At 48.4% G+C, this 18,020-nt stretch overlaps 1 protein-coding gene across 2 annotated transcripts in view; it reads right to left on the bottom strand.

Moving 5' to 3' along the window:
• LOC147464561 (MYG1 protein C694.04c-like) overlaps positions 1-18,020 on the bottom strand; it is a 128,918-nt gene that overhangs the window by 49,827 nt on the left and 61,071 nt on the right. For both annotated transcript variants that reach the window (XR_015188538.1, XM_086515628.1), the window contains exon 3: positions 1,110-1,208. Coding sequence is in view for 1 of the 2 variants with exons in the window: in XM_086515628.1 (XP_086371754.1) it covers positions 1,110-1,208 (99 nt within the window). In the remaining variant the exon portion in view is untranslated. The remainder of the gene's footprint in view (positions 1-1,109; positions 1,209-18,020) is intronic.

The following is an 18,020-nucleotide window of genomic DNA, read 5'->3' as shown; positions in this document are numbered from 1 at the left end:
AATAATAAGAGATGCCTTGGGCTTTTCTTGCTAGTCTAGGCAGACACACATGCTTCAAACAACGTTCGACATGCTCTGGCAGAAAACTTATTCAGAGGCACGTGACAGATTTCTTCCAGAGCAACGCCCCTCAGCAAAACAGCATGACACACCACTTTTCAGCATGTAAGACTCCCTGGATAGAGTGACAGAGATTAGTGGATCTCGATGTGGGAGTCCTCTTGTAGATTGTGTCAGGGATAATATATTTATTATCGGCACACCCAGGCCATCATCGAAAGACAGAGCTCCTGCTGAGGTTGAGCCCTCCTAGTTGGAACTCCATCAATCTCTCTTGTATCGTATTTCTAAGCAATAAAGAATCACCTACAGGGGCACTGACCGTGGAGTTTCGCAATCTTCCTTGTGCCAAAATACTCTCTACCTCTTTCTTTCTCTCTCTGTTTAAATTATTCTGCATGTTTGCATTGTTAAGGTTTTCTCTTCCAGATTTTGTAGTGCACAATCTTCACCATCTTCTCCAGTGGTAGAAGCGAATAGAGTCCTTCTCCACCTTGAGATCAGAAGGGACCCTGTAACATTCTAGATCCAAAACAAGATCAACTTTCTATGTGTTTTGTATCCTTCTGCACAGACACAATAAAATTATTTGTATGACGAGAAAATTGAGTTCAAACTACCAAACAACACTCGCTATTGAAAAGACATAGACACTAAACAGACTAAGCTGACAGAAATTGGCAGGGGACTAGAGAAATACCCCTAGGAGGGCCTGTGTGAAAAGTCCCAAAATTCCTTACTTCGGAATCTTAGATACCTTAGAACAAGTCATAAACAAGCTCTCCACAATTGCCATGTGAAGGCATTAGTAAGCAAGTACACAACCATGAGCCTTCTCTCTACATTGAAGGTATTCAACATAGGAGATAGTGTTTCAAACTTTTACAAGTTTGCAAGTGATGCTGCACCTCACGTCACAAAAGACCAAGACACAATTGAAGAGAATGACAAATTCTCAAAAATGATATCCATGCTGTCAACGAACATATTCATACCTTTAAAAGAATACTTTTTTCAGAAAGAGAATACTACTTGTGAAAAACAAATACCTCAACAAAACTTTTATAGAGAGCAATATAGACGCGGTCCACATCGGGGTGTTTGACATGGAGGCTTAATTCCTTTGCAATGATTTCGGGGCCGTAATACTGCAAGACATATTCAAGCAGATGAAATAATGGGAACCAAAAACTTAAAAAGAAATTCTTACAATGAAACAAAATGTCTGCAGGACACAGAAAAATATGGAAACAAGATAAACGACGGCAGTAAGTTCAGGTGAAACAAAAGAAGAATTCAACATGTAGTTTACGCTAAGGTTTAGATGCGCTGCCCAAACCACAATTCTCACACAAGCTGTGGCTAATTAAATCTGCCACATATAAAGGTGAGTTTGGCTAATTCCTATAGGCAGCTCCAAAGCTCAAGAGACTTGCCCGCACTTCGTAGCCCAAACAACTCTTGATGAATAGCAGGAGAACAAAAACCAACTTCCTTGCTCTTGTGAATTCCATTATCAATCCTGACTCTTCTCAAATAAGTGGTTGGAAACAGTTACAAATCAAGAATTGTTCAAAGCTATCAAGGATGCATTGCAGCAAAGTAGCATAACCTACCAAACAATCAAATGATTGGTTCCAAGCAAAGCATTAACAATGCATGCATTTGGTCATTGGCTTTGTGCCCGCTCGCTGCTGCCCTCGCCCCTCTCCCCTGCACACGCTCTGCACCCCCCCCTCCCTCGCCATCGCTCTCCCCCCCCAAGCCTCCCTCGCGCTGCCTGCCTGCCCTGCCATGTCCTGCCCGCCCTGCCCTGTCCTGCCCGCCCACTGCCTGCACTCTGCACCAGCGCGCATCAGCCACAGCGCGCAGCCAGCCCGCAGCATATCCGCCCCAGCCCGCCGCGTCTCAACCCCCCTCCCGCCACGCCTCAGCCCGCTGCCCACCCCAGCTTTGCACTCACATTTTCCGCACCGCAAACCCCCCCCCCCCCCCCCCCCCCCCCCCCCCCCCCTCCCTCTCCCGGCTCGGCTGAATTTGTCAGCAATTCCGTCTCGCTCGATTCGCAGAGGGCCCCCGCTTGTCATCGACATTTCGCCCTTTCTCCACGGCAACAGACATTGATGGAGGCTCATGCTCCACCTCAGAGGGACTCTCAGGAAGCCCCCTCGCCCGACCACGTAGAGCCCACCATCCGACTTGCTCTCTCGCCGACAGAGCAAGCGAGCCTCGCAGAAGAGGTGGAACACCTGCAGGCGACTTCCGTCATCTGCAAGATTCTCGGCACCAGACCCAACAGAGGAGAGGTGCGCGATCTTCTCCAAGCCCGCCTTCCCGCCGAGGTGGGCAAGATCTTGGATATTCAGTTCCTCGGATGCGGCTACTATCAGATAGAGTTCAAGACCTCCGAGATGGCGTCCAAGGTCATCGCAATGAGTCCCTTGGCCAACACAGCAGTTCAAGCCCACTTAAGACAGTGGAGGCATGGTTTCGATCCAGCTACAAATCTTCTAGTAGAGGAGGCAAACTTGCCCATCTCCGTATGCTTTCCCGGTTTCGGCAGGGAGTACCTACAACTTTTTTCCAAGATAGGCTTTGATAGGCTCAGAGATTGGGACTGTCTTGGAGACACCTCACACGGCCGCCTCTGTAGCTGCCAAGGCGGCCAGCATCCCCACAGTACGTGTCCTGGTTTGGAACACCCACACACTCTCGAAGGTCAACCTACTTCCTAGGGTGAGTGAAACCGGCCTGTTCAATCCAAAAAGGGCGGTAGACTTTACTTCATACCTTGATTTAGCTTTCACCCATTATTAGTCGTCTATTATACCTGCGCTATAGTGACACAAGAGAGGGGAATGGGATACAGATGCTAGAATGCACCTGTATGAGAAGACCGACACCAGATTGGCCCCTAACTTAGGCGCCCCTTTCGGTATTTCTTTATTGTTCAAAAGAGGGAATTAACGCTGTCGATCCCTACACGCTGCCCCGCCCAAACTCGGCTGAATTTCCACTGTTCCAGCTTGATTTCGGCAGCATAACTGTACTAGAACCCTTCACAATCAGTATTCCCACGCATTGGCCGACTTTCCCGACGCATACGGGCACTTTGCAAAACCTGGCGAGAATCTGCAGCACTCTGAATTCTCTGTTTTCAGCCCTGAAAATGCGCCAGATCACCTGTACAGCGGTCCTCTTGCGTCCCCGAACCTCCTGGGGGTATTAGGGTCCGTTTAGGGCCAAAACCCTAAACCTGCAAAAATACAAAGCAGGCTGTAATTTACTGTTTCGGGCTCCGTTTCGCATGCTGGTCGCATCCGTAGCAAGTCCTCGAGCTCCCGCACCTGTAGGGCTACTTGCCCTTTGAATCGGACGAGATTTCTGGCGTGAAACCTCTCCGAATTCACCTGTACCTGCGGGGGGATTAGCCGCTAGCTAATCCAGTACCTGTGCAAGAGGCTCTTGCCTCAGCAATCGCGCATGAACCCACACAATTGTACATTGGTCAAATGAAGAGCCCACTAGAGGGGCATAACATACTGCCAAAGGGGAGAGAGAGGGCAGTGCGTAGCGTGCAGGGCATCACTCCTGGCACCGCACTGTGCATAAGAGGGAAAGCAAGCACTCCATAGCTCTTAACCTGTGACAAAAGCTGCAAATGAGCCTCTCCCAGCTTAAAATTCAGCGCCAACTCTCTCTTGCATTAGAAACTGCACCAGAATGTGCCACTTGGCACATTTACAAGCATTTTCCCGTTTCGGGGTTGCCGCCTAAAAATCTCCCAACCGGTTGCCCAATTGACTTCACGACAGAGCAAGAAAATGTTCCCTTTGTCATTCCGGAGGTAATGACGTCAACACATTTTCAGGTCCCAAAATAGCAGTTCCCTAAATTTTAGGAGATGCTGCCATTGTATCTGTCTAGGTCATCCGACCCTCTTTGTACACTGCGGCCACATCCAGAACTGAAATGTAGCCTCTGTAGCAAAGGATTCCACTTTGGCTAGTCAATGACCCCACTTGGCTAACCATAGTCCTTGTCCAACCTTAGTGCTCTCTTGCCCTCAGGCCTGGACTCCCTCTGGACAGCTCCACACTAGCTATGCAATGCAGGGCAGTTAGATTTCCCGAGGGGTGTTTCCAAAAAGTGAAAGTAAATAGATAATAAGAAAGAAATCAACAAAAAGGATAGATAGTAGTCACACGCTGGTGACATACCCCCCTCTTGAAATCTCAAACGTCCTCGTTTGCATCTATGTCGTACATGCTTACTGTCAACACTGATGTATTCAACACCTGTCGACACATATACGACACATACATGCTCATTGTCAACCCTAGCGTATTCAACACCTCGTCGACTCATGTATTGCCTGCGTGTGAACCCTGTCCCAATGACATAGTGGTAGCTTCGCACTCTGCCATTGATTTGAGTCACTAACTTTCCAATGACAAAATGGTAGCTGCACATTTTGCCACTGTCTTATAGTACACGTTGGATCCCGTAACACTTTCGAGCATACCCAAACCGACAGTTTAAGAATGCACTTACACATGTACTCTTTAATAGAAGCAATTACTGTATCCTTGACAAACTGACAAGAAATACTCACTTCTATAGCACTAACCAAACTTTTGGACATTCCATAAGAGCAATTGCCAAACTGACAATCTGTACAGCTCTAACATTCATGTAACAGGTATTTCATTTGAGCTCACTTTAAATACCATGTACATCATTTGTTTTAGAAGCCATTGTCACACTGACAATCCATTTAGCTTTGAAACTCAAGGGGTCAAGGTAGGTTGCAAATCGAAGGCTTCCAGGTAAAGTGATAACACAGTTGGTGACTCTGCAAGTTCACCTTCTTCCATCCACTTAGCATCCATTGGTGGATAGTTTCTGAACTTTACCAAGTAACGCCTAGCAACCTTGCCTTTCACTTTCCTTTCTTTGTGTGCCAAAATCTGTTCAGGGACCAAGATCTCGTCAAGTTCCTCGACTTCCGGCTGAGCTTCAGCTGGCATATCTTCTGGCACATCACCCACATAGGGTCTGAGAAGACTCACATGAAACGCATTGTGAATCTTCCAACTGTTAGGCAATTTCAGCCTATATGCAACATCACTGATTATGTCGCATACTTGAAAAGGCCCATAGTAACGCATGCTGAGCTTTGGAAACAGTCTTTCCTTGCCCTTCATCTTCTTTAACCTTGCCTTTTCAAAGCGTAAAAGCACCCAATCACCAAGTGAATATACCACTTCACGACGGTGACGATCAGCTGCTTTCTTTTGCTTTGCCTAAGTCCTTTCTAAGGCCACTTTGACCTTCTTGTACATTTCATCCATGTCCTGAACATACTTATCTGCTTCAAATATCTTGTCCTTTGTATGCAGTATGGGAGGAACTTTCTTGCCACCTTCAACTATCTCAAAGGGTGCATTGCCAGTTGATGAATGCACTGTATTATTGTATGCATACTCCACCAATGGCAAATACTGCTCCCACTTTCCTTTATGCTCTGACACATAGCACTTCAGCAGATCTAGGACAGTAGAATTTGCCTCTTTTGACTGCCCATCTGTTTGAGGATGAAATGACGAAGAGAATTTGAGCGTAGTGCACATATTCTCAAACAAGCCTCTCCAGAACAAACTTGTCATGCGTGGATCACGGTCGCTAACAATCAACTGTGGCATGCCATGATACTTGAAAATATTGCTCATAAACAAGCGTGCCATCTGATCTGGTTTTATCTTCTTCCTGACAAGAATAAAATGAGCCTGTTTGCTGAATCTGCAAATAATGGTCCAAATACCATCGTTTCCTGTCTGCGTTCTCGGAAGATCAAAGATAAAATCCATAGCAATACTTTCCCATGGTTTATCTGGAATAGGTAGTGGTTGCAATAACCCTGGTGCCTTTTGCCTGTCAAACTTGACCTTTTGGCATATTAGGCATTCTCGCACAAAGGCATCCACATCCCTTCTCAATGTAGGCCAATAGAAGAATGTCTCAACCACTTTAACTGTAGCATCGATACCACGATGCCCTGCATACGGTGGGACATGACTCTCTTCCATAACTTTGTGTCGCAATGGCTTTGTGACACACAATCTGCCATCCATCATCATGAACCCATCTTTGAGAAGATAGTGTTCATGACGTTGTCCTTGCATTAGCTGCTCAAAGACCCTTGCAAAATCTTCTTCATTTTCATACTGTTCTCTCATATCATCAAGTTCATGATGATAAGGAATTGACACAGCTGAAATTTGTGGCTTCCTTGACAAGGCATCAGCCACAACGTTCTTCTTGCCTTCCACATGCACAATCTGAAAATGGAACATGGACAAGATATTTGCCCATCGCATATGCTTCTCAGATAACTTTGTCTGTGTCAAGAAGTACCGCAAGGTCTGATGGTCCGTTTGGACAACAAAGTCTGCACCTACTAGCAGGTAGTGTTTCCAACTTAAGAGCGCATGAATCACAGCCAGTAACTCTTTCTCATAGACCTGCATGGTCATCTCTGGCCCTTGCAAAATTCTACTCTCATAGGCTACTACCCTGCCATCTTGCATTAGCACTGCACCAATGCTACTACCGCAGGCATCACATTGGACCACAAATGACTTCCTAAGATCTGGCAACACAATGACTAGATCTGAAGTCATCTTTTCCTTTAAGAGATTAAAAGCTGAAATCTCTTTTTGTGTCCATCTAAAGGTGACTGCCTTCTTTTGAAGAGCATGTAAAGGTGAAGCAATCTCAGCGAAATTTCGGATAAACTTTCTGTAATAGAAGCATAGTCCCAAAAAGCTTCGGAAGGTTTTCTTATGGAAGGTTATTTGGGGTGCTCTACCAATGGGGGTCAAGCTTCAAGAGAGAGGGATTGGGTCAGATCGATGCTTGGGGTGCAGGTTAGCTAGTGAAGATCTGGCCCACCTATTCATGGACTTCCCAGCTCTAAAAGGCCTCGCAGGGAAAGTATGCAAGTGGGTCCAGAGAACATGGAAAATTAGTTTTTTCAAGACTGACCTATGCCTTGGAGGTAAAAATTCAGGTAGTCCTGCACTCCTCGTCAGCACTTAGATCGCCATATACTTCTTCTTCCATAATGTATGGTAGACAAAGAACCACCGTGTTTTTGAAGGAGGATTCGAGGTGGCAAGCTTCGCAGAAATTATACAGGAAAGCAAAGTGCTCATCATGCACCGTCTTCAAATTTGGCCATGACTTGATCGCTTCAACTTTTGCAGGATCCATTCTGACACCATCCTTTGAGACAATGTGTCCCAGAAAGTGAATCTCTTCCAAAAAAAACTCACTTTTCTTTGCATTGATGAGCAACCTATGACTGCATAGCTCTTTGAACACAATGGCCAAGTGATGCCTATACTCCTCTTCATTCTTTGAGTAGACTATCATGTCATCAAAGAATGTACCAACAAACTGCTGGTGTGGACGGAAAATTCTGTCCATCATCCTATTGAACGTAGCAGGAGCATTTGTGAGACCAAAGGGCATCACTAAAAATTCGTAAAGGCCAAACGTCGTTCTAAAAGCAGTCTTGTGTACATCCTCTGATCTAATGCGGATCTGATGGTACCCACTCTTTAGATCTATCCTGCTAAACATAGCTGCTCCTTCTAATTTGTCCATAATATCATCAATTCTAGGTATAGGGAACCTATTTTTGATGGTATTCTTGTTCAGTGCACGGTAGTCGATGCACATACGCCATGAGCCATCCTTTTCTGCACCAACAACACTGGAGAACAAAATGGAGATGAACTGGGCTGAATCAGCCCCTTTTCTAACAACTCCTGTACTTGGCCCATTATCTCTTTCTGCTGAGCCACACTAACCCTGTACGGAGGCTTATTTGGTGGGCTACTGCCTGGCACCAAATCTATCGCATGGTCCTCGGGTCTCTCTGGCGGTAATTGAGATGGTAATGAATCGGAGAAACAGTCACTATACTGTTGTAAAAACATTGACCTTTCTTTATCTAGCACAGATAAATTTGATTCATCACAATCTGACACTTCACGTGCAAAAACCAAGTACGCAGAAAGATGCTTTTTCATTACAGAAGTAATAGCAGAAGCTGATACAGTAGGAATAGACTTCCCTTTAAGCTTTACATCCAGAATGTGAGTCTTTCCCCTGCTCTGTACAGTGATCTTTTTGTTGTAGGCATCCATGATTCCCTGTACACGAAACAACCAAGGAATACCTAACAACACATCACATCCGTCCAGTGGCATGATGTAAAATTCTTCAGCATCTACATAGGACTGGATATGTAGACGCAACTTTCCAATGATGGGTGTCACAGCCGCTGTATGGCCAGGACATGCCAAACCTGCCTCTGCTGTATACCCCATCTCTTCAGGTCTGATTCCCAACTTTGAAGCCAATTCTGGGGAAATAAAGTTGGCTTTGGCACCTAGATCAAAGAAGATAAGCACTGTTTGATCCCTGACCTTTCCCCATGCTCTACAAAGCTCACTTGCATCTGAATTTGTCTTGTCGCCCACCATATCTGGCACTAGACTAGCCATGGGCTTCTTTCCTTTCTTGTCTTCCTTGTCATCAGAATCAGCTGGCCTTTTCTTTGTAGGACAATTGTAAGCAATGTGGCCAGGCTGCTCACATATAAAGCATTTGTTCTCTGTCCTCGGGACCTTCTTTTGCTCTTCTGACTTGCGAGGAAAACGTCTTTTCCATTTCTTTGCTGGTCCTTTTTCTGATTCAGCCGTAGCTTTATCTTTCCCTGCGTTGGCCGACTCCTGAGTCCCTTTAGGAGCCTCATTGGGAACGTGCTTCTTGGCTGAATTTTTCTTGCTTGATCCTGCCTTGACGCCAGTGTTAAATTCACAATCTTCTCCCTTGAGCAAACCATTGCCAGTGTTTGCTACCTCGATGAGCTGCGTCAAAGTAGTGACTTTTGTCTTTTGCAGTATTTTCTCAATCCTTTGGGTAGGCCACAACAGTATTTTTCAATCTGTTCTGTCAATGGCACAAACCTATAGGAAGTTACTGAAAGTAGAGCTTTCCAAAACTTCCGATTGTAATCATCCAGATTTCTGCAAGTGGCAACATTTAGTTGGTGCCATTCTGTCATGACATCTGCTTCGAAATCATCAGATAACCATGCTGCTGCAAAAATCTGCTTAAAGTAAATCCATGTGGACGGAGCTTGCCCTTGAAGCAATAAAGTTGTCCACCATTGTCCCGCATTCCCTGTCAAGAAAGTGGCTGCCTTGCGGACCTTTGAAGCCTCTGTAAAGTTTCCCCCTGCATAGGCCTTGTCAAACTGCTGGAGGAATCAGAGAGCCTTCTTCCTGTCATCAAACCCTGTAAAGGTCGTGAATGACACACCTTTGCCACCTTCTTTGTACGGAGTTGGCCTCTCCAGCGGCGTTAAATTGTCATATGGAAGTGACTGAAACATGGGAACACTATTAGGGTTCATCTGTGTTCCTTGGCCGCTATTAACTTGACCTGGAAATGCCATATTTGGCTGCTGATTTGTAATTCCAGCCATACCAAAATTTGCCTGTGGCATCCCAAATTGGCCCTGAGTGCTCTGAAACCCTGGTTGGATACCCATGACACTGTACATGGGGTTAGGCATCATCGTTTGAGCACCCCCAAACACTGTTCCTGGCGTGTAAAACTGATTTCCAGGTGCATGACCAGCCATGCTCTGGAATACGGATCCACCTCCAAAATAGCCAGGGTGTACTGAAGGTGGTGGGAAGACTTGTTGCATAGCCTGTAAGTTGCTTCCCTGCCCATTAGAACCAGCTATAGGCTGCTGAAAGGTGGCGGGCTGAACTGGTACAGCTTAAGGCATCTCAGCCACCTGTTCTTGCACCTTAGGCACAGGTTGTGGAGACTGCATGTTCTCCGTCAAGTGTACAGGTGTTTCCATTGACTGTGCGGTATGAATCACCTGTGCTCGAGCCTTGACAGGCTTTTGAATATGATCCGGTGACCCAACTTGCTGAGACGGAACAAGAGGTTGCAGAAAGGCTAAAAACCTCGGGTTCTGTATTACTTGTGTGAACATAGCCACAGCAGTAGCCAACTGGGTCCTGAATATATCGTCATCTGTCCGTGGTGGTCTTGAGGACTCACCCACTTCATGTGTCTGTTGACCCTGTGAAGAGGAAACCTCTTCAGTCACATCATATGGTCTGTCAGCCATAATTGCAATTCCCTGTGTCTGGTCTATGATCCCCTGTGTCTTCAAGCCCAAAACTGACCAAGGCTCACTTCTATGGGAAAAAGTGATTTAATCCCGTCGATGGAACCATGAAACCGGCCTCTTCAATCCAAAAAGGGCGGTAGACTTTACTTCATACCTTGATTTAGCTTTCACCTATTATTAGTCGTCTATTATACCTGCGCTATAGTGACACAAGAGAGGGGAATGGGATACAGATGCTAGAATGCACCTGTATGAGAAGACCGACACCAGATTGGCCCCTAACTTAGGCGCCCCTTTCGGTATTTCTTTATTGTTCAAAAGAGGGAATTAACACTGTGGATCCCTACATGCTGCCCCGCCCAAACTCGGCTGAATTTCCACTGTTCCAGCTTGATTTCGGCAACATAACTGTACTAGAACCCTTCACAGTCAGTATTCCCACGCATTGGCCGACTTTCCCGACGCATACGGGCACTTTGCAAAACCTGGCGAGAATCTGCAGCACGCTGAATTCTCTGTTTTCAGCCCTGAAAATGCGCCAGATCACCTGTACAGCGGTCCCCTTGCGTCCCCGAACCTCCTGGGGGTATTAGGGTCCGTTTAGGGCCAAAACCCTAAACCTGCAAAAATACACAGCAGGCTGTAATTTACTGTTTCTGGCTCCGTTTCGCATGCCGGTCGCATCCGTAGCAAGTCCTCGAGCTCCCGCACCTGTAGGGCTACTTGCCCTTTGAATCGGACGAGATTTCTGGCGTGAAACCTCTCCGAATTCACCTGTACCTACGGGGGGATTAGCCGCTAGCTAATCCAGTACCTGTGCAAGAGGCTCTTGCCTCAGCAATCGCGCATGAACCCACACAACTGTACATTGGTCAAATGAAGAGCCCACTAGAGGGGCATAACATACTGCCAAAGGGGAGAGAGAGGGCAGTGCGTAGCATGCAGGGCATCACTCCTGGCACCGCACTGTGCATAAGAGGGAAAGCAAGCACTCCATAGCTCTTAACCTGTGACAAAAGCTGCAAATGAGCCTCTCCCAGCTTAAAATTCAGCGCCAACTCTCTCTTGCATTAGAAACTGCACCAGAATGTGCCACTTGGCACATTTACAAGCATTTTCCCGTTTCGGGGTTGCCGCCTAAAAATCTCCCAACCGGTTGCCCAGTTGACTTCACGACAGAGCAAGAAAATGTTCCCTTTGTCATTCCGGAGGTAATGACGTCAACACATTTTCAGGTCCCAAAATAGCAGTTCCCTAAATTTTAGGAGATGCTGCCATTGTATCTGTCTAGGTCATCCGACCCTCTTTGTACACTGCGGCCACATCCAGAACTGAAATGTAGCCTCTGTAGCAAAGGATTCCACTTTGGCTAGTCAATGACCCCACTTGGCTAACCATAGTCCTTGTCCAACCTTAGTGCTCTCTTGCCCTCAGGCCTGGACTCCCTCTGGACCGCTCCACACTAGCTATGCAATGCAGGGCAGTTAGATTTCCCGAGGGGTGTTTCCAAAAAGTGAAAGTAAATAGATAATAAGAAAGAAATCAACAAAAAGGATAGATAGTAGTCACACGCTGGTGACAATGAGTGGGGGTTGGTTCCATCAGAGCGTGGAGTACTCGGGCCTCCCGAATCAGTGTTTCATTTGCAAACAGATGGGCCATTTGGCAAAGGCCTGTCCTTGCAGGAGACCTCGACCAACAGCGCAGGCGCAACCTACCAAGGCTGAGCATGCCCAACAACCAGACACATAGGACGTGCAGGCTGGTACCTCGATTGAGACCAGTGATGAGACAGCTGACGGTTGGCAACAGGTTCCTGGCCACCGCCGACAAGGGAGGGCTCGCCCCATTGCTCCCCCTAGTGGCTGACCTTCTATAGCTCAGCAGCATTTGGTTCCAACAGGAAACCATTTTAATCAGTGTTTCATTTTCAGACAGATGGGCCATTTGACAAAGGCCTGTCCTTGCAGGAGACCTCGACCCACAGCGCAGGCGCAACCTACCAAGGTTGAGCATGCCCAGCAACCAGACATATAGGACGTGCAGGCTGGTACCTCGACTGAGACGAGTGATGAGACAGCTGACGGTTGGCAACAGGTTCCTAGCCGCCGCCGAGACAGGGGAGGGCTCGCCCCACTGCTCCCCCTGGTGGCTGACCTTCTACGGCTCAACAGCATTGGGTTCCAACAGAGAACCATTTTGACCCCTTTCAATAGGACCCGCCTGAGGAGGCCCCGTCCACTTCAATTCCTCCACCTCCACCTCCACCTCCTCCTCCCTCAGAGGCTACCGCTCAGCCTCCTCCCCCTCCCCCACCTCCACCTCCATCTTTGCCTCCCGTCCCCCCTTTCTCCGCCGTGGGGCCCACAACCTCATCTCCCAACCCCTCTACCACTCCTCCTCAGAAGCAAGGGACTGGACACGCATCTGCAAGAGGCGATCTCTTGGTAGTGCTTTCACTACGAGCCGTGTGGCTCAAGAGGGACACCCCCACTTGAGGCCGACTTTTTTGGTGCAGACTTCTCCTTTTGCAGCAGTCCCTAGCGGTTTGACTAGCTTTGACATCCGCAAACGCTGAGTCTTCTTCGACTACAGTTTCACTCTGTTTCTGGGTGACTCTTCTCCTCACCTAGAGGAGGCTTGCTTTCGAGTCCATGTCCTCTTTCTTGCAGCTAGAGGCATCGAGGCTTTGGACACAGCGGTGGGTTTCACCTTCTCGTTGTGCGGTAGGGATCACACAGAGTGGACTCAGCACACAGTTCTTGACTGGCTCCAGGCTCAGGCTACCGAGTTGTCACACCACACAGGGGACTTAGGGGTGACAGATCTGGTGCAGACACTTTGGCCTCTGGCCAAGTTCAGCGTAACACCTCTAGATGCAGTGGGTTGCAAGCACATTGTGGTGCATTTGTTTGCTGACTCTCAGAGCCCTCCTTGTTATGTATTTGTACATGAGGACCGCAGAGTGGGAGGAGTGAATCTATCTCGGATAGATCGCTTCTATACTAGTGACCATTTCTGTGACTTGGGTGGGTCGGTTTGCATTTTGGCTTGGACTTCTCTTTCGGACCATGCACCAGTGATCCTCACAGTGACAGATAGATAGAGGAGGGGGAGCACCATGCTTCGCATCCCTGAGAGGGTCTTGTTGGACTATGCGCTCAGAGAGCGAGTGGTGGCTCTTTGGACAGAGGGCTTAGACTTGCAGGACTCTCCTGCTGACAGAGTGGCCTCTGGACTTGCTTAGCTTAGTCGGCGGCTATTCCTCAAGGAATCTACGGCCCGCTTGGCTGCAGCGAGAGAGGAGCAGCAGCGTATTCGACAGGGCGTTGCTTCCTTGAAGAGGATGCACGAGCAACATCCAGACAGTCCTTGGTTGAAGGAGCAATTGCAACAGGCTCGCCAGGAGCTTGCCAGCATAGAGGAGAGGCGCCAGGAGTTTGCTTTTCATCGACAAGCATCTCAATGGACCCAGGCGGGTGACTGAGTGACAAGGGCTTTCTTTGAGACAGTGGGGCCCCGACATGCGCATGCCGGGGTCAGCCAGTTGAGAGGGCCTGATGGGTCAGTTGCTTCAGAGCCAGAGGACATACGTGCAGTTGCCAAGGACTTTTACCGTGACCTGCTGGCAGCAGAGCCCCAGTCAGAGCGTAAGGATGCATGCAGAGAGCAGGTGTGGGCACACATGCCTTGTCTTGTGACTGAGGAGATGCGCCAAAGGCTTGAGCTGCCTCTTCAGTTAGAGGAGCTCCACGCGGCCCTCAGAGCACTTCCCCGTGGTAGCTGTCCAGGTGAGGATGGTTTGACTCCCAGCTTCTCTTTAGAGTACGGGGACTTGCTTGGCTCAGATCTTTGCAACGCTTTTCAGTACATTCTACACACAGGATAGATGCCTAATAGCATGAGTGAGGGCTTGATTTACCTCATTCCCAAGGAGGGTGGCTCCTTGGATGAGATTCCACAGTGGCAGCCCATCACCATCCTCAACTAAGCCTACAAAATTCTCGCCAAGGCTCTTAGTTTGAGGATTCAGCCACTTCTAGAGAGCATCATACATGGGACACAAACAGGTTTTGTCAAGGAGCGTAGTATCCTTGACAACATCTTCACTTTATGGGAAGCATTTGTCGTCGCGCGCCTCTGTGGTGAGGATCTGGTGATGCTTCTTGTTGATTTTGAGAAGACCTACGATAGAGTTGATAGGGACTTTTTGGAGGGCACTATACGCAGGATGGGCTTCTCAGATGCATGGATCAGAGGTGTCAGCTCTTTACAGACGGGCACACAGTCAGGTACTTTTGGCAGGTGGTAGAGGAGATCGTTTCATGCTCACACGTTCGGTCAGATAGGGCTGCCCTCTTGCCCCCTTCCTCTTTCTCTTCTATGCTGAGGCAATGAGCAGGGTTTTGGTTTCAGAGCAGGTTGGTCTTTGTGGCTTAGCGCTCCCTATTCAAGGAGAAGATCTACTAGATGCTGAGTTTGCACACGACTCAGCGTTGTACTTGGAGGACCAGGAGGCAAACCTTCACAAGTGTGAGTAGGCCCTTGAGACCTTTTGTTGTGCATCAGGTGCACGGATCAACTGGAGAAAGACAGTGGCTTTCTCGGTTGGTAATGCTCCTATGCCTGATTGGCTGCCGGGTGAGGGCTTCAGATGGATTCCCCCAGGGACTGCAGTTCGATACTTGGGCTATCAGGTTGGCTTGGACTTGTCTCTTGAGTAGCACATTGCTCCCCCCCTCCTGTCCATCAGGAGGCAGTTGTTACATTAGAGTTTTGCACGACTTTCTTTGGCTGGCAGAGTTGTAGTGGCCAACCAGGTGTTGATGGCTACTATGTGGTACATCACTTCTTGTTGAATCTTTTCGAGTTCCTGCATCAGCCACGTAGAGAGGCTAATCAGGCATTTCCTTTGGTCAGGGCCTGACTCTCAGATAGCCCGGACCAAAGTGGCCTAGCAGGTCATCACTCTTCCTTGTTCTCGGGGAGGGTTGGGGATCATAGACCCAGCACAGCAGAGTAGAGCCCTTCTTGGGAAGTTTGTTGTCAGAGGATTACTTCCAAAGGAGGAGCCTTGGAAGGAGTTTTTGTTCCAGCGGCTTAGCGCTATAGTACCTCAGGCTGGAGGCCCCTGGCGACCCTCGACCAGATGGATTTTCACAGAGATGCGCAAAGTTGGCCTGAGCAGGAGACTGGAGGACCGTTTCGCTATGAGTCTACTCCAACTGCGGAGAGGCCTGGAGCAACATCAACCTACTTGCACGGAGGAGCGCCTGAGACAGCCCCTAGTTTGGAACCCCATAATTAGCACTCAGAGAGGCCACTTGGTTGGTAGTAGGCCTCATGTTTCTTGGGGTCCTATGGTGGCAAAGGGTCCAGCATGCACTTTAGGTGATTGGCTACAGTTTTCAAGTTTGTCAGAGGAGCTTCAGAGCATCCAGCTGCAGTGCATGAGAGGGGTGCAGGTGTAGCAAGCTACAGTGTCACTTTCACAAGACACAGTTAGTACAGTTGGTCTAGGCTGGTTCACACTGGACGGACCCTCTGGGCTGGGGAGTGAGACGTGGCAGGTACCGACAGTGGTCTAGTGGACATCATGGCCAGGTCACCACATGGCTGACATTTATAAGCCGTTGGTGGCTCTTTATGGTGGTACATATGAGTAGTAGCGGTTGGCCATCGGTATCATCTTCTTCACCTCCAGTCCAGCGACGTAGTCGGCTGGAGTGAGTCTATACACAGAGCACTTATTCACCATCCCTGCACATCTGAGCCTCGACACCCCCATTGTACCTGTGAGTGTTGGGCTGGAGCTGAGTGTGTTGCCACGCCAGAGTCTGTATCAGTTCTTTCAGATAGTCGAGTCATATGTCTGGTCTGCTGTTGTGCCTTTGTGAGCTCTGTTGATGTCTATAGTCGAGTCATATGTCTGGTCTGCTGTTGTGCCTTTGTGAGCTCTGTTGATGTCTATTGTTTCCTTTCTTTTCAATCTGGTTGAGTGAGATTGTCACGCACATTGCACTGAGGACCACCCACTGTAGAGAGCACGACACATTATCCGTGCTACAGGTGCTCTCATTTTGGCAATCACGGTGGGACCTCAAATGAAATCTCACTCTGTGAGGTGCAAATCTTGAAGCTAGTTGGGTCTATCTAGCTTCGCCTACCTTGCCTAGCTTCGATGACCTTGCCTTGCAGTGTTCTCCTCTCGCCTAGTCCAACTGGTCTAGTCCTCTCTCGCCCTAGTCATCTCTCGTCCTAGTCCAACCTGTCCTCGTCCCTCGTCTAGACCTCCTTGACCCTGGTCTAGTCCTCCTCGTCCCTGGTCCAGCCTGGTCTAGTCACTTGCCTAGTCTAGTAGAGTCTAGACCAGTCTTCAGCCCGTTCAAGCTTTTCTTGCCCAAAGCTTGGTTGGTTTGGTGGTCCCTGCATGACCCATACAAGGTGGTCAATCGAGCGTCAAAGTGCACTCCTGAGTCCTCTAAAGTACTACAACAGAAGACGACCCTTGGAACCTGTTAGAAGTCCATCAACCTCATCACCCATACCTCCACATACGACATCACCCATTCCTCCCTCCGGTTCCACATCTTCCAAATCACCTTCTCCAGTAAAGCTCTCTCCTATTCTGCTACAGCATGCTACAGAGCAACAGGCTCAGCAAGGGGCCATGGAGCCGTTGGCTAGCATTTTGGCTAAGGTAAACATCAAGTTCCATACATTCAAAGGACTCTCCTCAGAAGATGCTGACGACCATGCAAGGAGGTTTGTATCTCTCTGTAGGGGTCGTGGTCTTAACAGGGAAGATGCTTATTTGGTACTCTTTCCATCCACCTTGGATGGCTTAGCAGACAAATGGTACAGCCAGTTTGCAAAGAACCATTTTGCAACTTGGGCAACCTTAAGACAACAGTTCTGTGCAGTTTTCAGGCCAAGTGACTACCAGGAGAAGGTGTTGGATGAGTTGGCCAACATGGTGCTCCAGCCACAGGAGACTTTTGCAGAACTTATGACGAAAACCAAGTCTCTGGTTGCCAAGCTTCCCAAGCAACCAGGTGAATTTATGGTTAAGAAGTGGGTAGAGAAGGCGCTTCCCAAAACTTCTCAGCAAAAACTACGAGAGATTCTCCGACCCGGCGCCACTCTGGAGGAGTTCATTGCAGCTGCTATGAGGATAGAGGGGGCTAGGAAGCTGTTCTCCAGCCCCCCTCACATAGAGACCCCTTTGTGTTTTTGGAAAGTCCTTCTGATCCTTTAACTTCTTTACGCAAGGAACTGGAAGCCCTAAAGTTACAGCGAGCTCTTCAAGAGGAGAGGTCCTTCTCTCTTAGACAGGAGACGCCTCCACATCACGAGGCATTGGAACAGATCAAGCGCGAGCTATAAGAGCTCAAGGGTCAGCAAGAGACTAAGGCTACGGTTTGGTGTAGCTCATGCCGCTCTCCAGGGCACCCTCCACAGGAATGCCCCCTTCGGGTGTACTGCCACTTCTGTGAAAAATCTGGACATGAGGACAAGGACTGTTACTACCTCAAGGGATTGCGACAAATACAGCAAAGTCTTGGTCCTACTCTTCAACAAGGGCCAGCACCTGCATCCAACATGGTTTCTCCTTGTGGCCATCCACACCATATGCCACCTTTGCTAACCGCCCCTCCTATGCAAGGTATGCCAAGTACTTTTCCGTCTCAGAGCTTTTATCATACCCTTGCTCCCACATCACCTCAAA

Source organism: Adiantum capillus-veneris, chromosome 1 (assembly GCF_014529385.1).
Source record: "Adiantum capillus-veneris isolate H3 chromosome 1, ASM1452938v2, whole genome shotgun sequence".
NCBI classification, from domain to species: domain Eukaryota; kingdom Viridiplantae; phylum Streptophyta; class Polypodiopsida; order Polypodiales; family Pteridaceae; genus Adiantum; species Adiantum capillus-veneris.
The sequence above is the reverse complement of the archived record's forward strand: the minus strand, read 5'-3'. Positions and strand labels throughout refer to the sequence as shown.